The sequence below is a fragment of the Vanellus vanellus genome, assembly GCF_965231255.1.
Source record: "Vanellus vanellus genome assembly, chromosome: 2".
In the NCBI taxonomy this organism is placed as follows: Eukaryota; Metazoa; Chordata; class Aves; order Charadriiformes; family Charadriidae; genus Vanellus; species Vanellus vanellus.
In genome coordinates, this window is record NC_138906.1 from 36,654,244 (window position 1) to 36,677,867 (window position 23,624).

The 23,624-nt window shown below is 39.9% G+C and overlaps 1 protein-coding gene across 4 annotated transcripts in view; it reads right to left on the reverse strand.

The window, feature by feature from the left end:
• Window positions 1-23,624, reverse strand: part of IGF2BP3 (insulin like growth factor 2 mRNA binding protein 3) — a gene marked incomplete at its 5' end in the record, with an annotated part of 114,701 nt that overhangs the window by 14,204 nt on the left and 76,873 nt on the right. The window contains 5 exons of one of the 4 annotated variants that reach the window (XM_082479405.1): window positions 12,623-12,748; window positions 14,643-14,778; window positions 17,236-17,358; window positions 17,933-18,067; window positions 20,271-20,555. In XM_082479405.1, coding sequence (XP_082335531.1) covers window positions 12,623-12,748; window positions 14,643-14,778; window positions 17,236-17,358; window positions 17,933-18,067; window positions 20,271-20,555 — 805 coding nt within the window. Of the gene's footprint in view, window positions 1-12,616; window positions 12,749-14,642; window positions 14,779-17,235; window positions 17,359-17,932; window positions 18,068-20,270; window positions 20,556-23,624 lie in introns of all 4 variants that reach the window. The other 3 variants (XM_082479404.1, XM_082479403.1, XM_082479406.1) reach the window with 3 other exon arrangements.

A 23,624-nucleotide genomic window follows, 5' to 3' on the forward strand; every position in this document is an offset into this window, starting at 1 on the left:
CTTGTCTGCAGGAGCACATTGGCACATACGTATTACCAAATTCATCTCAAACATCATACTGTTTGACTTGTTTTAAAGCATGAACATCAAACACAACAGCTCTTTCGTCTGGCAGAAATCAAGTCTAGCTAAGACTTTCAAGAGAGTATCATAACACCAAGTTCAATTTATTATCTGTCCACCTCCTTAGCCACAATAATTTTAAAATCTTTTTGTATTTACTGGAAGACTTATCCTCCAAAAGAAACACATCAAAACGTAATGCAATGACTACACCACCCATCAATCTTACAGATGCTTCTGGGGATCTTAGGATGGAAGAAAATCAACTATAATTTGATCTTCCCCATGCTGTGCCACATAAGTCATAGAGCTTTCCAGGAACTTCTAGCATGAGTTATATCAGAAATAGATTCCTAGATCTTAAACATATGTTAGAAGCACTAAATTTAGGAAGCTAATTTCCCACTGTGTGGAATCTGAGCTTCAACATTCGCTCCCTTAAGAAGGCCAAGTTTGTTTAAACATATACTTAAAATTTAAAAACTAAAATATACATGTGTATATATATCTTGGAGAATATCTGTCTGTATTGACTTCAGAGAGCAGCCTGCAGTTCATTTTTTACTTCATAATTAAGAGTCTTAACAGTATATTTATAAATTTAAATACTTTTCAGTCTAAACCTTAAAGTAGCATGAATTCATTACTGAAGTTGTAAAGTTCATGTCATGGAATTAGTCAACAACTAATTTTTGACAACAGTAAGGTCTGCCGTGCACAGAGAATTCTATGCAATTTTCTCTTCTTCCCCATTCATTTTATTTTCCCCTCACATAAGAAAACAGTTTGTTCAAGACCAGTCCGGCCCTAGGAACTGACAGATATGGGGGGCAGGGGGGGAATCTTAAAATAGTAACCTAGGTTTTCCAAGATGTACAGTCCATACATCCACCCTAACTTGTGAGTAACAGCCCTGGAGGTCTGTGATGCACAGATCACCTCTTCTGCCCTGCCAATATTTGTGGGATGGGCTTAGGAGTAGTCCACCCTAACACCGAACAAGTTCAAACAATATAAAGCAAGCTAGATACTCTTCTGGGCAGTGGGGCAGGGGGCCTGCAGACACTTAAGGAATGTGGCTTTGGGGAAAGAAGTTTGTCTCACATAGCCATGGCACACAGACACCACCAGGTTGTTCACTCAGATGGAGAACTTGGCTTCTTAGAATTAAAAAAAAATATATTTTTTTTTAAAAAATAGAGCGCTCCAGAAACCAAGATTCAGAAACAGAGATGTCTCAGTTCCAAGAAACAGATTCTTGAAGACCACAATGACCAGAAACAATTAATTCAGTTCATAAACAGCTGATAATACTTGCTTTGTTTCTACAAAAATCAGTATGCTTTAAACACAAAACAGGCTTAATAAAGAATTTTCATCTATATCCAGCACATTTAACTAATGAAAACAATTTTAAATGCTGGTTTTGTTCATTAATTGGTTTCCAGTTTCCATCCAAATGTAGCCTGATGAAAATCAGAAGTTAAATCTAATCAAGCAAATAAGAAAAGCACCATTCATCATTTTTTAACAGAAAATAGAAAACATATATTAACCAAAACAAATGGTAAACTGCATACTTATTTAAATAGATACATTCACTATATTAGCAAAGGGTAGCTGTGGTGGTACAGACTACACTACAGTTTTCAGAAAGGTAACTAAAGTACAATGTAAAACTTGGTAAGTCAACTTAAATCAGATTTCCTGCTTGCTCATTTAAGTCATGATTGAAAACAGTGATCTAAGAGATGTAAATTGATCTACCCAGTTGGATGAAGCTGAGCAACTGCTTCTGTACACCAGTAGCTCTAATGTTTTAAGACTAGTCCAACTCATTTTTCCTGTAGCAGCTTGGATACACCTCCTTCCATACCTCCTGCAAGTCCCTGAACACCAGCCATCTGTCCCTAGCCCAAGAGCCCATACCGACTATTTCTTTAAAAACAAACAAAAAAATTTTTTTTTTTTTTTTTTTTAATTCTCACCACCTCCATCCAAGATCTAGCCAAATCTGTTCCTAAATCCTGTAACCCCTGGCTGTTTTCCCATTACACTGGGCTTGCCTGGAGCCCCTGCACCACAGGTACCATCAGGATGGTCCCCCTTGTTCCAACCAGACACTGCAGCACTACAGAAGATTTCCCCAGGACAATTGCTTCTCTGCTGCCATCCCTACCATGTTATAGTTTACTCTTAGCAAACTGGCTTAGCAGAGCAGAACTTAGTTTCCAGAGCCTCAGCTGGGGTAAGGTTCTTTCCCTCCTTGGGATATTGCCCCATGCCCTACAGCATGAGGGCTACTTCTCCACACCAGAGCTGGAAGCTGAGGACTCCTGGCCAAGAAAATTTGCAGATTCATTCTTCTTTCTGCAGCTCTTGCTTGCAGAGTTAGAAAGATCTATAGAGCCCAACAGGTTGCTCTTGTGATAAGCTTACTGCAGCCCTTCTTCTGCCAAGGCCTGGTGCATCAGTCCTATAAACAGCCCAAAATCACACAGAAGGACAGCTTTTCCCTCACCTGACAGATCATCAGAAGGAAAAGCATTTGTCCTCATCTTGCACTCGCATAACAGCTAAAGTATGGCCAGGCAAGGATGAAAACTCAGAAAAATAAAGCTATGATTCTTCACATAGATGGTGGTAGGTAAAAAAATTGGTCCCAAACCATCCAAGCTGGGAGTTTGTATTTGGGACATTGTTTTGGGGAATGGTATTTAAAAAAAAAAAAAAAACAAAAACAAAACAAAACAAAAAAAACATACAACACACAAATAAACCAACACACACACAAAGCATGCAAAACACACACAGAAAAGTTTTGCCCCCTCTGTTCTTCCCCAAGATGAACTCCCCCTCTCTTTCTTTTGGCTGATGCTGCTGCTAGGTCAGTCCACAGCTTCCTCAGTCAGTATGAGCATGTGATCCCACCCATTGCGGTGCTAGTAAGGGGACATGTTTGTTATTTATGTCCCTAGTGTTAACTTGAGCATTCATCTCAGTCTTTTTTCAGCAAGCCTGACAACAGTAGAACATTTTTTCCAAGTCATGTTTTTAAGTGTCTCCATAGACCCCTTGCTCCATCAAATGTATGTGCTTGGTAAATCTATGGCAACATTCGGGATAAGGTTGTAAATCTTTAAAAATATTGTACTCACTGAAGTAAATAGGATTTTGTGCCAGACATCAATGGGAGCAGAATCAGATCTTTGCTGGTTTCGAAGCTCCTTATGCATCTCTGGTTTATGTTTTCATTTACTCTAAACGTGTTGCAAATGAATTACCTTAGGATGAGACATTTATTTTAAATCACGAAGTCATCCATTTTAGTTATCCATTTCTAGCCAGTTTTTTTAGCTGTCAGGGAAATAATTAAGAACTATTTTAAGACTGGATGGAACAGTCTCAGCCAATGTTTGGTTACCATCTAGCCTAGTGGGTTATTGGTAGGGTTTTTTGTTTTTAAATAATAAACAAATCTACTTTGTAAAGTAAAAAAATACAACCAGTAGATGACAGCATTAAAGTTCTCTTTCACCATTTTTCCCCTTCCCAATTGCCATGATTACCATCACCAAAGCAAGGCAGATTTACAGATGACCCAGTCTTCAGAATACCCTAAGCTTTGTCAGGAAGTGAGGTATCATTTTATTCAAAGCCTCTACCTGACCCAAAGCCAAAATTTAAACCATGTTTTTGCAATGCACTGTGAAGAATTATACTGGCCTACAGCTATACTAAATGGTCTTATTTATTTAGGAATAAAAACTGGCAGCAAGGGAAAACCAACATTAAGCCAAGTATTTTTGAAGACATTCCAGTAGGATTCAATGCATTAACAAAAACTCAGCTTTTGACACCAGTGAAAGAAATCCTAGTGTATTAATTTTCCAATACTAACACTAAAAGTTTAAGCCTTTGTTGGAAACGAGACTCATTAAGGAAAACTTAAAGTCTTGGTGGATAGGTCTAACGTGATCCATAGTTTTACAATATCCTTCCAAATACCTCTTGGGTCACCATCTTGTACATCAGCTAAAGTGTTGCTGCCAGAGCAGGTTAACAAACTGAAGCCTGAGCTCCCCCCACCCTCCTAGCTTTTCGGGTTTGTTGAGAACAGACTTAAGCCCATGCTATGAGTCTAAAACCTTCTGCCATATTCACTACCTGAAAAGCCAGGACTACACTTAGAAGGTAACAGGACAATTCTTCACTGCTGAGTTCAGTCTGTCAAGAGCTAGCAGAACATAATTTAAAAGAAATGCATATTTTTAACTTTACTCTGGACAGCCTGAAGCATCACTCATTTTCCCATACACAAACTGTACTGCCACCATCCACCCAGGGCTTCACACAAACCCCAGACTGATGCGAGAAGCAGGAGTGGTGGGAAGGATTTCCCAGTACAACACAGAACTCCCCCACAGCAGCTTCTACATCATGCCTGCAACCTTCTCCCAGTGTGGCCAGGAGCTCATGACACCACCTCCCCTCCACCATGCGGGTCTCTGGGCTGGCAACCTGCTGCATTCAGAGCAGAGCTGGCTCCTCTTTACCCTGCAAGCATTACTGCTGCATCAGGTAAGAAACACTGGTGTGTCTAGCTGAACCAAGAGCATGACCCTTTCCAAGGCGATAGACCCACAGCAAGGCCATGCAGCTCCACCTCTCCCCCCTTGTCAGTCCTGAACACCTAAAAAGTATGCCATGTGGGTGGGAGCCCTCTGTCCAGCAAGCTGAGCTGGTCCTCTCCTCTTGGTTGAAAACCTAAGCAACAACCCCTGTCTGCATTTCCAGTCTGGGGACTACTGCATTTCAACACCTGAAACTCACACACAGATGGTTATTACACAACGGTCAGTACCTTAAGTGAGATGCTACTAAAATCATCTCACTTAATACTACTCACTCCATTTCTTGGCTCTCAACTTTAGTACTTTTCATCACCATCGTCTTCTACCTGGCAAACCATGGGGATCTCCTCAGACTACTAGAAGTCACTAACAGGACCGCACCTATCAGAAGTGTTTCCAACATGAAAACCCAGCCAGGAACGAGGGGGTAGAAATCACAGAACCAGAGAAGGAACGTTTTCTGGCAGGCTGGTTGTAAGGCATTGCACAAGCAGGAACAGGTCTGACATATTTCTGAACATGGCATGAACTTTTTGTTTTTGCAAGATCTGATTGGCCACAATGCCAAAAAAAGCAATCTGCCACCTTTTATTCTGAACAGACAGCCAAAAGCAGAAATCAACATAAGGAACAGATTGTGAAACTACGTAAGCAGGAATTTTGCTGGTCATTCACAAGCAGCAAACATAGGTATTTTGTGTTGCAACACTGCACAACCACCAAAACAAAACACTTCCACTTCAAAAATCATGGCTGTGACACACCAGCCACATGGGTACTGGGTACTCCAGACTCCTAGAAGTTGCTCGTGAAATGTGTGGCTTTGAAAGATACAAGTACTCATCAGCTCTGGTTTACAAAGACACTGCTCTCAGATTCCTTGGCAGCTGCAAGAAAAACAGGTTGTGAAAACACAGAGAGGTCACTTATTTTCCCATCATGTTTAATGAACAAACAAACCAGAGATGGAGCCAGCTACACCAGAATGAGGCCTTGACCTATTTTTGTTTCTGGCCTGAAGGAGCTCAGCACACTCTTGAAACAAAAATATTATTTGGCACCCTAAGGAATTAAGTTTCCCATTTAGTTTAACACTCAGAAGATGCTGAGCCTGGTACTTAGAGCTTGGGAGTCTGAAAGTTTGAGGGAACACCAATAAAATCTTCCCGCGACAACAGTCTGGGAGCAGGAGACCAACAAAATTCTTATCTCTTGTCCCAGGGAACTACAAAAGTATTCTCACTGGAGGTTTGGAAGAAGACATTTTTATTTTTAAAAGTGCGCATTACTAGTTAGTGATGCTATTTGCATTATGACAACCTCAGAACTGTAAAAAGAGCTATTAAGAGTAACTGGAGGCTTCAACACCTCTGAAAAAATACCAGCTGTCAACTTGCCAGATCTTTGTACATCACACAGTGCCAATTCCATTTTTGCTTCCCTCACTGGGGGCCAGTCTATCTCCAGAGGCAGAATAGTTTCTGATTACTCCAGACATGGGTCCCTGCCAACACAGCATGGTAGGACCAGGAGACTTCGAGGTGGTGGGAGGACCAACCATTTTCTCCACAGGGTAGAACAATCCCACAGTGTTATGCACCATGGAGCAAGTTTCTTATTTGTCAAAAAGGCATCATTAATGAATTTAAGAAACTAAGCAGCAGGAAAGGTGTATTTCAAGGCACTGAGGCTACAGTCTTCAAAAGAAGGCTAATTATTTGGAAGTGTTTTCTTCAGACAATGCTGTTGTCCTATAGTGCCCTCCTCAAGATTGTGTGTGCTGCATATGTATGGTTTTTATTTCATCAATATAAAACCATTTTGTAAAAAAAAAAATGCCAAATCCTTCTTCATTCCCCAAACCACATCCTCTTTTGGCTGTAGAACAACTCCTCACAAAATCATCTACTGCTTAACAAGCTAGCCAAATTAGGGCAAAGCCACTTACATGTAAACTATCCAGGGGTAGTAATGTATGTACATCTATAATGTGTGTAGTTGTAACAGTTGCATGAGCTAATCCTATCAAAACCAGACATCCAAAGGAGCCCAACTCCACCAAGTAAGAGTCAAAGTACCTGGAAAGATAGGACAGTTTTTCTTCTTCCTTGGCTCTCATCTATGCTCAGGGCATCAAATGAAGGCCCTCAATGAAGCAATTTTTCATTTTAAATTACTTTTCTTTCCTGCCAAAAGCATAATACAGTTATTTCTTCTCTCACGTCTATGCAATATAGAAGATCTCTTTACTATTATTAAGAAAATTACTGGAGAATAAAGAAGGAATCTCTCTTTTGACCACAGCATCTTCTAAGGAGAAAGTTTTCCATTAGCATGTTCCTCACCTGCAACAAAAAGCTTCACGAGATGGCAAAAAGGATAAAGGAAAGCAGCCTATCAGCCTAGCTGTACAAGACTTTTATTGTCATCAGAAAAAGGTGGTTTGATTTAGTAGTTTAGTTTACTGTAGGAAAACATCTTTTTTTTCTTTTTTCCCTTCCTAGAAGCCTCTATGTATATCACATAACCTGAAAATTAACAGTGAAGCTAACGAAAAGGTTAGAAAGAGTGCATTTTGAGGGTAGTAGCTTCTTGAAGCTACAACGGGTGTGCAAAAAGACCAGTAGAGAAAGCAGTCCTGCTGCGAGCAGAGGAGCATCTCTTCACCTTAGATACCTTTCCTACAGCAGAAGTTCAGCCATCTCTTATAGGACCTTACAGATGCAGGAGAGCAGCTGGCTTGAACTCCTCTTGTGGAGGAAAGCTGCCTACTTCTCACCTTCCTATATGCTTGGGTACATCTATTGTGCAACAGGCAGGGACCCTTCAAAGGAGTATTAATTCTACTGCCCTGGTTCAGGATGCTCAAGGATTAACCCTCTACAGGTTATCCCTCCTGCTCCCACCACCTTGGGATGCCAACTTTCAGACCCAAAGGTTACAAAAGAAATGCAATCAAGATGTACAATTAAACACACACAGTTTCAATTACAAAAGGAAGGGTGCAACCTGCTTAAACCCAGTAGATGAGCCAAGTGTATTTAAATACATGACTGTACACAGTTCAACTCTAAGACACAGAATTCTTGTTTGTTTGGAGCTTTAAAAATCTTCAGCCTTGCAGGAGAACAAACTTTTATTCTTGAGACAAGCATGTGCATATTCTCCCCAAAGTTCAGAAGACAGAAGCAACAACTTCATCAAAACAGCTTTGAGCAGTACAACTCTGCATCTGAAGCAGTTTGGCTGGGATACTTTTTAAAACATTTTTTGTGGTAAGGTATCTTGTGGAAAACGTAAGCACAGGGCATATTCACTTTTGCAGAATCTTACTCTCCTCATACAAATTCCAATTCTTCATGCAGGTACTCAGCTCATAATGTTCATTACGAATGACAGTGGGCAGACCAATGAAACTATTTGCAATTCCGTCAGAACTGCAACACACACAAGCATTTAAGTGCAGATTTAAGGTGAAAGTTTTAACAGTAAACAGAAAGTGGTGTTTCTCCAGAACCAAAATCAGCTGGACAAGACATCAACTACAAATAGGCACAGAAAAGCTACTGGCCCTTAGTATGACCACACAAGGGCACACATTCATCAAGAGATTAATTTTATCACCAGTATCATAAGAGTAAAATCATGCCCATTTGACAGTAACAAGAATTTTTAGCTCCTAATATTCTTAACCCAGACATTCCTTAAGTCCTACTTTTTCCTCAAACCTTAAAACATTTCAATGATTCCCATGTGTTCTGATTTAGTTGTCTTTTAGAAGGACAGAGAAAAGTATATAGATCTTGGATTTTTGCAAAACAGACAGGAAAATTCAGGAATCGAAACACAATACGCAATTCCATTGCATACCTTTTGAATGACTACACAAAATGAGTGTTTTAAATGGGCAAACAGAGCTTGGACTTTGCAAATAAATTATACAGTTGCTATACTAAGGATTGTTGCTAGTGATAGGTAAATATAAAAAAAAAGAATTGCTATCCTGCACTAGATGTGGTGCTCAGACACCGTTAGCCACATGTGGCAGACACACGTGCACACGTGTTTATATCTGTAAACAGACAGATACCAAAGACAGCCTGTGCCTTCCTGTACGGACTCTACCTGCCAGGACAAAGGGCAAAGCAACAACCACCTTCTTAGTAAGAAAGAAACTGCATCTCATTTCATTAAATTAGAGGAGGCTCTATGCAATACGACTTTGATGTTCCCCATAATGGTTCACACCAGTGTATACAGACCACAGAGAATGAGGTATCGCAGTCACATCGAAACTGTTCTCCTGAACATGACCCAGTCCAGGGAGCTAAATGTAAACCAGCATTTGATAACATCACCATCTCCTAAGTTTGTGACACTGGCCTATTCCTGAAGCAGCTGGAGAACAGCATTTATGCTCTAGTCAAATACGCCTTAAAGTTTTGCATGAAGAGGGAGAGGATGAAGCATCACACAGTTCACAAACACAGCTAAACCTATCAAATCACTCAGTCCCAAACTCCTGAACGCTCAGTTTTAGGACTAGTTGGCTATGGCTGTATATATTGGTGTTCAGAGCTTAAAGTGACAGGTCTGGCAGCCTAACAAAATCCTAGATCTGTTTACTATGCAGATTTTTCTCTTTTCACCCATACAGAAAAGCAGCATCAGGAATGTGACAGACACTTGTCTCAATAATTAATATGACACCTCAGTTTCTTTGGGACCATGAGGTCACAGCAACACCTTGTCACAAGAAAATAGTACATATGAAGGATCAATTCCATATGGAAACTCTTCTGCAAATGCCCAAAGCTTACCCATCTAACTCTTCTGACCCAAGGGAGAGCCACTTGTGAGTCCATCCCTACAACAAGGTGAAGAAAGGGTCCATACAGCCAAAGATATTCAAACAAAAGCTTTATAACCCTCAGGCACATCATAGTGGGGTCCAAAGACTCACTGTATGGTTTATAAGCACACATTCACAAAAGGTCTTCAAAGACATTAGATGCCAAGAGGTCTCTGATGATGGAGTAGCTGAAACTGCTGAGGAACACACCTTTGCTCAAACAAACAGGAGACAGGTAAGAGTCACCCATGTCCAGTCCTGAGCAGAAGGCAAAATTTGCACTAACAAAAATAAGCAAGACAGCAGCAGGATACGCTTCTTATACCCTGATGCCAGCAGCATTTTCAGAAAGGATTTTCAGCTGCCTGAAAGGGATATCCTCAATGCCAACTAACCAGTGCTCCCCAACATACAAGGACATCCATTCCAAACAAGCTTAAGGGGCTTGGGTCACCCAAACACTTATCAAAACAAGGAACTTGGTAACAAATAGCTCATAGGTAAATGGACATAAAGTCTCCCTGTGATTTCCTCATTAATGCTTCTTCTATGACCTTCTTTCCCCAAAACCTCTTTTACTCACACAGATTTTTATTTCATTTATCCCTTATGAGCTCTCCTAGATCCCCCGCTGTGGTTACCTTTAGCCTTTCAAATTGTTTCCATTTCTTCTTCAAAATACAGCCAGCCCTTTTCTTTTGTTCTTTCTACTTCTACATGACCCAATACCCTATTTAATCAGTGTCTTAAAAATTGTTCTACTGGAGAAAAAAAAATACAGGAGAGGAGTAAAACTCAGAAATTACAGAAACTAATGTCATACACAAACAAGTTTTTTTAAAAAAATAAAATTGAAACTTTGTTTTCTGGAAAACTCCATCCATTAAAAGATAAACTTGCAGTTTTCTTTGTTTTCCTCTCCCCAGAGGAGGACCGCTACTCCAAGTAATCTGAAGGGCTGACTTGCCTGAAGCCCACAGAACCACCTGCTCTTTTGCAGATAAGGTCACATTTAAGTAAGAAAAGGTGATATAGTTTCAATAGTTCGTGTATTTGTTTCAGAAGCCCTCAGTTTCAGGTTCAGGGGCTGTGTTGGTACCACCCCCAACCTCCACAAAAGCCATCAGATGTTATCTTCCGAATCTGTGAGTTCATCCCTTCTTTTTGCATGTTAGCTTGTCGTACATCTAGACTATCTGGAACTAGAGCTTATTGAGAGGACTGAGCAAATAGCATGAACAGGAGCAAGTGAGAGTTCAGACAGTGTGGTCCTTCCAGCTGCAAAGTTCCCACAGTTTTACACCATGACACTTGTTTCTTGATGCCTTTTTACCATATGTTGCCACTACCCTATTTCAAAAAACCTGGAAACTGCCAGAGATCTAGCAGGGAGAAAGGTGCACTAGCAACAGAGGGTCAGACACGAATAAGATTGAAATCAAAGTTCAGCTGCGGTTAGGTGCATATTTAAAGCAAAAGCAAGGAAGAACCACAACAAAAGGAAAAAGTGGGAAAGAAATGAAAATAAGCAAAGCAAGGAACGGAACTGTAGGCTTACAGTGTGAATCTCAAGAACAGCAAAGTACTTTGCAAATCTGGAGTAATAAAAGAAAAGCTACACTTTTCATACACTAAAGCAAAGAAAGTTATATACTGTTAACAAATCACTTCTAATTTCTCTTAAAAAAGAAGAAATAAGTTGAGGTAATCCACTTCCACAGATGGCATTTTATACAATACAAGGAAGTAGAAACCTGTGGGTTTTTAGTTTAGTCTCCCACTCTAATCAAAGTGCAGAGGGACAGGGCTGGGGGATGGAATTTGTTTGTCATAAATAGAGGGACTCATATTAGCAGTAAAATAACTGAGTATAAACATATTTCCGTTGCAGTTTTCATTGGAACACTTTTTCCTGATAAAGCCACTATTATACTCAATATAGTTAATAATACATTCATAACACCCAAGTTGTTCATTCCCACAAACAATGCTAGGAGTGTGGAATTTTTCCTGTTCCTTACAGTGACATTTTCTTGGCTTCTTCCTCTGGGAAAAATATTTAGGCAACAACTTCCCTTTAGTGCAATATATATAGATCCACTTGAGTTATTTGATAGAGTTCAGTGTGCTGTGCTGCATTTTCACTTTTCTAGTTCGTGAAGAGTCTCAGACTCAACTCTCTAGATGTTGAACAAAGAAGAGGACACAGTCAACTGCGTCAGAGCTTGGTAAAGCTCTGTCATCCACTGCTAGAGTTCATTTTAAAAATTCATCTTCCACTGAGTTGCTAACAACTACCAGCAACAGGGAACAGAGATGAAAGATCACCTTCCCTGTGTAATGAGGTTGTCTTTTTTGACTATCAGAGCATCATCTCTTTCCAGAAAAACTCTGGAGCTTTCTGATACACCAAATTATCTTCTGCTCCATAGCAGAAGACCTCATTTATGATTGCCAATCAGCAATGGATTTGAATGAGATTCTGTTGAACTTTTTCATGTATTTCTTAGAGAGCAACGCAGCAAGTAAATCACAGCTTTCTGGAGAGTAATCTATGTAATTTAAATCCTATATATTTAGCCATACTGCATTTATAAATGAACAAGCCCTGTTGAAAACTACTACATTCAAACATTTTAGCTTTAGATCCCCACTTTATGACAAGAGATCATTTTTTTCCCTTCCACATCAACAATGCAACTGCAGACTAGCATTATTAATTACAAATTCCAGCAATTTTTAAATTCCATTTTATATGATATTTCTTTCTATAATAATTCAAGTCCTCTTGAAACTAGGATCTTACCTTTTTTCTTAAGAAATACCATTTTCTGGTAATTCACTAAATGACCAATGAATGTCTGTTCCCAACTATAGCCACATGAGGTGGTTTTATGTGTGCAAGCAGGAAGACAGACAACATTGAGAAAACCGAGAGAACCCAGCTACTAAAACACTGTTCCCAGATCTTTAAGGTAATTTGGCAAAAATACAGCAAACTTATTAGTTTTGAACTGCAGCATTGTACAGATTAGTATCACCATCCACAATCAGAGACTTCCCTTACCCCAAATGGTGGATATGAAGCAGCAGCAGCAGCGGAGGCAACACTCACTGCGGGAGGTGGTATTCCTGAAGAAGAAGGTGGGAACAGACCCAAGGCATTCAGATTTAATCCAGGAATTAAATGTGCTTGAAGCTGCAATGGCAGAAGAGTTAGTTAAGATTTACAATCCTGGTTATTAACTCTAATCAAAATCCTAGTTGGCATAGGCTATTAACCTTTTCAGAAGACGTTGGTATGTTATTTAAAAGAAAATAAAAATTCATCTCCATTACCCCAAGGACTCTGCTTCAAATCTATTTCCCAGATATCTGCACAGACCCATACTATTAAAATCAAAATATGTAGTAGGACAGGCAGCTGGGAATCACTTGCTACAACTTAATCAGCTAAATATATAATAAACTTTATAGCAAGAAATTCAGACAATAGTACAATTTACTTCCAGAGTGAACAAAGTTATCAGAGAAATAATTATTACTTTTGGCTTTATACTAAAAAGACAGCCCTGTGGAAACAGAGAAAGCCCATGCACAAGCCCTTTTCATACACTGGAGGTACACACCACACTATAGCCCCATCTCCCTCCCATATCCTTTCCTTCCCAGGCCTTGCAAAAGACGAAGTAGGATACCCCCAGCAGGTATTTCCCCCCGGGAAAGCATCAACTATAAGGTTGCATGTCCCTTACTTGACCACACACGAGAAAAGCAGCAGCATCATGTGGTAGGAAGCATTGGTTGTCTGTGATACAGAACTTGTCAGTACCCTTTCTCTACTTTTCCAGATTATTGCCCCATAATACGACTATGCTTTAGAAATACTTCAGCTAGAGAGACACCATCTCAGGCCATCAAAAGCCAACCGTGAGACATCAAAAAAAACAACCCCACAAAACTTCACTGACTAAAAGACTACGCTAATGACTACTACAAACTAAACTGGAAATCCATCTGGTAAGAGGTAGGTTTTTTGCTTACCATACCTTTGCCAAACAGCAGAGCAGCCTCAAATTCAACCTCATGTTCCTGCTCACTATATGAAGCAAAAAATGTACCACTAAAAAATACTTTGTGTCCATGTGTGTAGTTTGTGTCCTGCAATTTGCTTATAGTATGGGAGAGACCAGAAGAGCTGGGAGAATATTCTCTCCAGCTGGTAGGGAAACTGTAAAGAGCAGCCATTTCTAGAAAATTAGAGACTACTCTAAACTGAAAAAAATATTTCCAGCCTGATTCTAGACCATAAGATTTGAATACGCCCACAAAAAGCTCTTCATAGCTTATCAAAAATCTCAATCATTTCTCAATATGCATTAGTAATACTTTGGCAAATGAATGAGGTGTGTTGTTTTTATTATATAATCACCAATCATCTTTGATTAGCTAAACGCCATTATCATCTATATCAAAAAAAACTTTAATAAAGCCTTAAATTAAATAATGGAAAGCAGGAGAGATCCTTCTTCCATATGTTGTTACGCTTTTACCATAAAGTAGTGCTTCCCAGTGTCTTCAAGGACCATACAAACCAGGGCACATAAACCACAACAGTACATAGACACATTCCTTTAGGTTTTTGCAAAAGAGAAAAGTGAAATGCTCACTCATTTCCTCAATCTAAATCAATATCTCAGTTCCCCTACTCAAAACAAACCAGAAAAACCCTTCATTAAAACAGCATACATACATAAATTAATAATAAAAAACCTCACTCAAGCTCCGTGAATTAATACATGAGGCAACAGGACAGAAGTCGCAACAGGGAAATTCTGATGTGATATTAGGAAAGAAGTTTTCACCATGAGAACAGTGAGACAGGGCACAGGCTGCCCAGACAGACACTGGACTTTCTACCCATGGAGATGTTCAAGAAGGAACAAGTGCCTACACAGCTTTGTTTAAGTTTGAAGCAGGCCCTATACTGAGCAACCCCCCCCGCTGGGCCAGGTGACCTCCAGAGGTCCCTCACACCTAAATCTTTCCATGGTTCTAGTTCCAGAAAGGGCCCATGCCACCAGACAACTCACATTCATAGCAGCAATATCATTTTCATAGGACTCCCTGATTTTCTTCATAATTTCTTCCTCAGCCTTGGCACAAGTTTCAATACTGCCTTTAACTGTAATGGTCCTTTCCGGATTATAGAGCGTCAAGTCTTGCAATCTGAAAATGAAACAGAAGCACAGTTAATTAGCAAACAGCAGACAGTAATCCAGGTTTACCATTCAAGTGCGATGACATCCGAGTGTGTTGAGTTTGCCTTCCAAAGAGCGCAGTATCAATTCATAGCAGGGCTCAAAACACAGTTCTTTGAGAACCTGGAGAAACTCTGTCCTCACAGCAAACGCAACAAAAACCACCACAGCAAAGTCTGGCATCAGATGGCTGAAATGTGCTTAGGTGCAACACAAGATGGAAACCACCACGCTCTGCAGGAACATGAGCTGCAGAACAGTGCAGCACCATTCAGCTTCACACTCCACACCAGACCTACCAACAAAGAGGGGGGCTTCAGACATTTTAGACATCCCAGAAACATAGACCATAAGAAACTTTCTTTCCTTGAGAACAATAGTGGATTCCTTAAGGAAGGAGGGGGGGGAAAAGCCCAGCCCTCAGGGAAACTGCAAGAGAGCCTTCAAATCCTCACAACAGGAAAACTAAAAGCCGTGTGCAAGTCAACATTTGCTGTGAAACACTAGTAACTCCTCAGGGAAAATGAAAGGGTTACAGCATTAAACTAGCGCTTTGTTGGGTAACAAACACTGACCTACTATGGTAAAATGGAAGAAACTGATTGGGAAGCCATGGCATATCCATGTACTGAGAGAAGGTGAGTTGAAGGGGTGAAGACCAAAAAAAAAAAAAAAAAAAAAAGTCAGAGCAGGATGCAGGAGGGGTGAGTGAGGAAGGCCGTGGTAGGAAGGAGAGAGGAAGAAGCATGCACGGCTTGATTTCTTGCACAGCGGGCAGCGTGGCAGCCTGCACGTCTCGGTAAGCAGCAGCAAGCAGGAAATGCATCCACAAAGCAATCCTTAAGTTTCCAGTGTGCGAGCACTGAGTTACTGTCTCAGGAAGAAAAGTGGTGGAAAACACCCCAAAGAAAAGAAGAAACACTTTCCCAAACCAGCTGCCTTACTTTAACTTTATGGACAAGCTTACCAAAAAGCCTAAATGAAGAGATCAGGAGAAAGACTAATTAGACAAAGCAGAGTCAATGGGCATGTATGCTCTCTTTTATGTACCAATTAAAGCAGAGGCAACTTCATGGGGCTATTTCAGGCATAGCATGACAAGTATAATCTTGAGGCCAAGATTTTAATGCAAATAAACCATTAACTTGCTAAATTAAAAAATATTCTCCAAGTGTTTACAGACAATGTGTTATTTGTGTCATCAGCAATGAAGACAAGTTCATTTCATGGAATGAAGACCATTATCCCCATTTACCCTGTACATTTTTTTTTCCCTTTAAGAAATAGCATTAACAGTCTGTGTACAGTTTGCAAACAAAATGTTTATGCCAACACATTTAAAGAGAGCATGCTGGTCTTACAAAACCTACTCTTGAAGCAGACTTCTTTGGATGAAATCACCTCTCTTCCTCAGATTAATTTTGTAAAGGTTTACGTACCTTCAGGAAGGTCTCAGGTTCTTTTACCCAATTTTGAATTTCCTTTTTTTGAGAAACTTCATTCACTCTTTATTTCCTTTCATTCACTTGAGCTATTTTCTGCAGTACACTTTTTTTTTGTCTCCTGCATGTATTCACACCTTTTCATATGTCTTCATGTGTCTTCCAAACTTTCTCGCTTTCCTGCAGCCTATAAGCCTTATTCTCACCCCTTCTGGCTAAAGCTTAAGTCCAGAATGCCCTCAAATGCTTGGAAGTTCACACCAGAGTATTTGTTATCCAGAACAGAAGGTTCTCTGAAGATATTGCTCCAGGGTAAAACTACTATCAACAGCCAAGCTTCTACAGAGATGTTGATCTAATCAGTGATTTGCAGATTTCCAGTGAAGGTGGAAACTCCTGTTTAATCTCAGCTAAACTTGAACAGGTCTCAGTTACCTTCACAAACTCAGACCAAAAGCTATTCCTTTGAAGCAGACTAGTCGACATGTCCCAGTTTGGCTGCTAGTGGACAAGAGGGACAGAACTGCTACTAAAAATATTTTTTTTAGTATTCATTTGCTTTATTTCCTTCCCTCTTGTCCAAAAAATCTAATCAATACCAGAAACTAAAACATCACTCAATTTCACTCATTTTCACGCATAGCTCAGAACTGATCCAAGCTTATCGTTTAAAACACTCATCATTACATATGGTATAATATGTTAAAACCAGCCAAAACTTAAAACATAGTCTAACATGGGCTCCACGTGCTGTTTTTAGGCTTGGTCTTGACTGACTTTACAATGAATACTCACTGTTTACATTAAATTTAACTAAACTTAAGTAACAGTTTAATCCACATTATGGAAAGTCCTCCGAAAATTGTTATCTCAGGCTTCAAAACACACAAAGTTTTTGTAAGAACTCTGTACCTGAATGTACCGCAGCAGCATTGCTACTATTTGAGACATCTCATCAAAAGTTTAGGCCATCGAAAACTTACGGAGATATCGTGATCTTAGTATCCGTGTCCTGTTCAATTTTCTTCAGGTTTCTTCCTTCTTTGCCAATAAGTCGGCCAACAAAGTTGTTATGTGCCAAAATCTTCAAGGGAATTTCTTCTGTACTGTAATGGAGGTAACACCCAGTGAGACTTTTGGAGACCAGAGTGCAAGGGTTTTATGCTCATTATGGATAAATTTTATTTTCATAGAAATGTCCACAACTCTCCCTTTACTTACACATGTTTATACTAGATGCAGAACAAGTCCAAGTGCAATGCACATTTCAGCACTACCACCTACAGCTTCATTGTAACATCCCTGCTAAATAAAACTCAGACTGAAATAGCAAGAGCTGTTGGGAAGGAAGAAATATACCTTTAAGCTTTTAGTGAGAGCTCACAACTTGTTATGCTCACTCTGATTAAAAGCTATTAGTTGCTCAAGAAACTTCAGTATTTGCTCCAGTTCACCTCAAAGTCACAGCCAGACAACGGCTGAAAATGTAGATGTGTGCTGGGGCTAATTAAGCAAGTAGACTGTCCTGAAAGGAAAAAAGTCTTAGTTCCTTTACCTACTTAAATATGGATAACGGCAAAAATTCACTTGTTAACAATTTTAAAAAGACTGCATCTTTAAATGGAGTCAACAAGAATTCAGAATTTTTAATGCCTCCACAATGAAATGCCTTTTACTCACAATTTAGTATCTTGAGCTTCCTTTTGCATGATCTCCATAATAATTTTACAAGCTGTTGAGCAGCCTTCAGGAGTTGAGTGGATGGTAATTGGTTTCTCAGCAGCACCGGCATTCTCTTTACGATGAATGTCAATTCTTGAAAGAAAGAAAACCACTAAATGTGACCATGTACTGTATAGTAAGCCCTGCATATTTCCAATTCTCATAAAACCAATTTATTTTGAGCTAACATTGACTACATTTAAGTGGTTTAATTTTGCAAAGTATACAACTACTTAAACATCTCCTAAATACTATTTTTTTTTGTATATGTGTTATAAAGAGCCTCTCCTACCCTGATTTTACCAGCTAAACCCCATCTTTGTGGACGCTGGGATCTCCTTTCCTCATTAAACTCCCATAAAGATATTCAGGGGAGCTGTTAGATAGACAATCTGTGGTAAACCACTGGAGATAACATTTCACCCTATCACCAGCCCAGCCGCTTCAATAATAATGACTGTGCAGGTATAGTACAGTCAGGCTTTGTCCCACCTTGTCTTTTATGACCTCAGCAGCAGAGTTTCCTAGCTCTTCTCTGCTAGCAAGTAGCATCATAGTACTTGCTTTCATCCTCAAGATTACTTTTCTGTGCTTTTTAAGCCTAAAATTTGTCCTGATATTACCTTTCCTCTAGCTCCACTCTCTACCACCCTAAAACTCCTAGCCTTTGTCTACACCATGGTTTGTGTAGCACTAGGAATTTAACAAAAACTAATTATGACCTGCATCAAGACGATGCTTTGGGTATTATTTGTCCTCTGCCAATAGCTACAGGTCACATACTGTTTCCACCTCTGCTTTTTGCTTCCTCCCCTCCCCTCTCCCCCAAATCATAGCTGTTTCCAAACTTAACAAACCACCATAAACCCCTTTATTTTTCCTGTTCTTTCTGATATTGAAAATTCATTTTGTTTCATGGTGCAACATTTTCTAAGAAGCCCATGGCAATCCTTGGTGCAACTGGAAGTAGATGACATTTCTGTTTTTATCTCCAAAACAATGAAAGCATCATTCTTGAAGTCATGTATCCGTAAAGTTAGCAACCTGTGATTATTTCTGCTCTGTCCAGCTTTCTTTTAAGAGTTAAAAGCTTTCCCTATGCAAATCTTCCAGGATTTTTATAGTCTGAGAATTAGACGTTTTAGATATCACCTGAGAAATTGGTTATCCATAGGCAAACTACAACCAAGTATTGTCAGGACACCACAAATCTCTTAAATCTATGTCATTAAACACAGCAAATAGCCTCCTGGGTTACAACATGCTAATGAGAGGTTGAAAGAAGCATCATGATAATCCTGTGTTTGAGGGGGGGGGGGGGGGGCTGTTTGTGGGGGTGTAATTAGAGGACTCCCTTATCCTCATTAACTACTCTCAAAACTGAAGCCACTCACCCTCACAGCCCTCACATACAGCTCATTTACAGGTCCTGCCTGCTGTTAACTACAGAGCTGGGGGCTCATATCAGCGTACTGCTGAAGACAGCATCTTTCACTATGTGCTCTGAGGGATATCCTGGAAGAATTCTTTGAATATGATCCCCACCTCGCTCTGCTGAGCTCTTCCTTGTGGGTAGGGATTTATTTAACACGCACTGAAAACAATCTCCTCCAGCGTCTCTAGACCTTAGTGCCCTAAGCTTCTTAGGTCAGCTAGCAGCTTGCTTTTTGCCTCCTGTGCATTTCCCCAACCTGTTTCGGCGTGGCCTGCAACTTGATGGCAAGAAAGGTATTCCCCAGAAATGCATGGGAGTGAGGCATATAAGGAGTAGTGAGGAGGCGTATAAGTGAGAGACAGAAAGTTTGGTGGTTTGTTTGTTTTTTTTGTTTGTTTGTTTTGTTTTTTCCTCCCTCTTGAATTGAAAACATTTATAAATCCTCAGAATGCCCCAAATTAAACTAAAGCTAGCATAAAAACTTAAAGACTTCGATATGTCACCACACTGACTGTGCATCCCACAGATAAACATATTACAGATCTTTCAGTTTCATTTTTTGTGCCAGAACCTTACTAGTACATCTATAAGCAAACTCTCTGGCATCAAGTACCATCCTACTAGTACTGCCTAATTTAATTTTTTTTTAAAAGGGAGAAACAAGTCACCTAGCATTTGAACATGTTTAAGGACTGGATTCTGTCCTTGACACAAGTCTTGCAAAAGATTTCCTGTTCACTGTTATTTTCATTTGCTCTGCGGCCATGCAGGTTAGTTGTGAAGTTTTACAAGTTTCCCTTTACGTGGGAGATGAGGACATAATATTAAAGCTCACAATTACAGTTTTGTAAAATAACTTACTTGGACTGTGTCTGCTTTGTAATGTTTCTGATTGTCGCTCCTTCTTTCCCAATAATGGCTCCTACAAACTGCGTGGGAACCAGCATCCGTAGAGGAACGTCTGACTGTGGTTTCTGCCTTGTGGTTGCGCCGGGTGACCCTTGCCTTGGGGGACCCCTCTGTCCAAATCCACGTCTTCCCTGGGGATGCTGTTGTGGAGGTTGCTGGGCTGCCATTTCATCAGGGATGTATGCAACTTTCAAGGAATAGTTTTCAAGCTGAAACCCATTCAGTTTTTCTATTGCTCTGGTTTATTTGCAAAGGGGAGGAGAGAAGAGAGGAGAAGGAAAAAAAAAAATACACACAACACAATCATATATTGGGCCTTATGAAATGACAAGTTATTCAGATATAGACTTCTGCTCTTTCTAAATCACATGACAAAGCTAAAAACTGGTTCCAAGGTGAAAAGATACATTCAGAATTCTTCAGTCAAGACTTTGATTACACAACTTTTTTTTTTTTTTTTTTTTTTAAAGTCACCATATTAAGGACTACAAGTTAGTTCTTGCTTGCTCTGGGCTTCTGTGCATTTTAAAGGTTTTGCTGGTGCAACCCTATCAGCAAAACCTCACAGGAGACAGAGCTTATACACTCAAAAGCATTCTTTTGCCTGATTTAATTTAAATCAGTTTCCCAAATAGAATTAAAGCTGCACCAGAGGGAAAACTTTTTAGCTGCTATCACAGCACCTTCATTAGGGTTTTTGCCAGCACAGCTATTTGGCTGGAGTTTTTGCAATAACTGACATAGCTATGACGGGGGAGGGGAAGGAAGGTATGAAAGACAGCTCCCAGTTTATTCTCAGTAGGAAAGAAAGCATTCAAAGCCAGTCAATGGCATTTGAAACACCACTTAGGAGACCACAACAGCACCTTGCAACTTACCAACTAGTCATGTCCTAAGCAGCTTTAAAAGTTAACCAGGAAATTAAAGCCAACACGTCTGTTAAGCTCTCCATAGATGCAAAGGTGTTAGAAGGCATTTAAACAGTGTTTCAAGTTCCCTTGTGCTTTTAGGCAAAACGGAGCCCTCTGTTAAATATCACAGTGGGATTTTGCCCAAATGCATACAATGCACTCGCACTGTGGTCCATCACACTGAATAGCCAGTCGCTCAGCTCTCCCTCTGCCCAGCCCCTCTTTCTAACCAAGGTGGGTCAACCTGACCACCAGTCATCTCTTCGCAGATGGAGCAGAACTCTAGACTTAAAAATTACAGCTTTCTGGAGGGCAGATGACCTTCCACTTACAAACTGAGTAGAGTCAATACAATTAATTGATCCAGATCCTATTCCAGTAGGAATAACCAAGCTACACGCAGCACACTGGTAAACTAGTGTTATAAAATTAACACATTTGCCCAAGAAATACATTTCAAGTTTCACTACAGAAGGCATATTATTCAAATTATCAGCAATGTGATATATTTATATCACCGAAATATGCATTGATTTGGAGTAGTTTATAAATGCCACACTCAATCTTGGACCAAAGATTACTGACAGATTTTGCTTAAAGACAAAATTTAAAATAAAAACAGTAGTGGGAGGGAAGAGGTTTCCATCTCATATTAAAGAGCCCACCAACATTTTTGTTAAAAAGCTCTAATAACCGTACACTCTGGAGCAAGGCCTCTGAAATTCAGAAACTTAACTCAGTCCCTCCGTTCACGCACATTTGCAGGTGGTTACTGCCAGTTTACCAAACCCTACCCTCAGCAATGCTTTTACTCCTGCCTCTACTGCAGAGATAAAAGACGATGCTAGCCAATCACCTAAATTTTCAAGGATAGCCAGTGAAAAGTACTATTCAACTCCTGGGTGTCCTATCTGACAGTCCGGGTCTCAAGCAGGTGTTGAAGCCAAGCAGCAGCTTTGCAGGTAAGAAGTGGTATATGGCTACTGAGGATAGCACACCCCTCGTCTCCCAGGGGTTAAACCAGCATCCTCAAATACTCCAGTTGGACTGTAAAGAGCTTATGAGAAAACAACTAATTTGTGTCTTTGGAGCAGCGTTTAATAAGGGCTGGTAATAAATAAGGCCCAAGGCAATGCCAATGAACAACAAGGAAAGCAAAATATTGAATAACTGATCACTGCTCATTAAATACTTCTGTTCACTAAATGAGATGCAGGTCCTTTGGGAAAAGAGCAGGAGTGTAATTGCTCCCATAACAGAAGAATCTCTTACAGCGTATGGCAAAAGACAGCTGGATTAAAATTTGCTGAGGCTATTTCAAAGCTGACATTTCTTAACTTTTACTCCATGGACTTTGAAGAGCACAGTATTACACAGAAAGCCATATTTACAAAACAGTAAGGGCAGTGAGCAGCCAGACTAGTGAAACTTGTGTTCCTATGGATTTGCCTCTCAAGTTTTAGTTTCTGCATAGATTTCCAATGCCTGAAAGGCATTTCGCTGAAGTTTCTCTCCATGGAGATCCTATCTGGGAAAGGGGTATGAGGCCTCTCCTTTTTATGCAACCTGAACATACTAAGTTCTTACTGGCCTCTATTTCTGGGTTGAGTTTTACAGAAATCACCCAAAAAGCTGAATTGCTACCAGGGAGGGAAACAGCATGACCAGACAGTGCAGTTGCACAAGCCCTGTTTCTTTTGGAATCAAACCTCAAGATGTTGGAGATGAGCACCAACAATTTCATGAACATGCTGGTAGGCTCCAGATTGACATCCATCCCAACTCCTTCCCTACCATGCATTCATTTGAGAAGTTCAGACATTGCTTCTTTCCCAACACGCTTCAATCTCCTCTGGCTTTAAAATGTCTTAGACCAGAATCCCCGCACTAATACAAAACCTTACATTAAACCAGTGCACGAGACTTCTCACTCTTCCTTAGAAGTGGTAGGGGAGGAAAAGACTTGGTTTTTCGTTTGCAACCAAACTACATACCTATCACATTTTCACAACAAACTCTATCCAGCAACAACTGGCACATGCATGTACCATAATGGAAAGAAGGTTGTAATTTTTCTACTTAAGAATAATTTATAAATTGCTAAATGGTTCTATATGACTATAAGTACCTTAAATTCAGAGCAAACTGAAAAAAGTTCATTTGCCATTGTGGAAAATTAATTATGTCAGCAGTGAACAATCTCTGGCCACCAAAACCATATGATGACATGGAAAAATAACACACTAAAAAGTATTAGATGAGGTTTTTTTTGAGCAAGTACTTGAAGGCAAACCTGCTTTAAAGTTAATCTCTCCAGTTAGATACTAGAGATACTACAGTATCTCTAGTAATGTATACTAGATTCTCTAGTATACTAGAGATACTATAGTAGTAT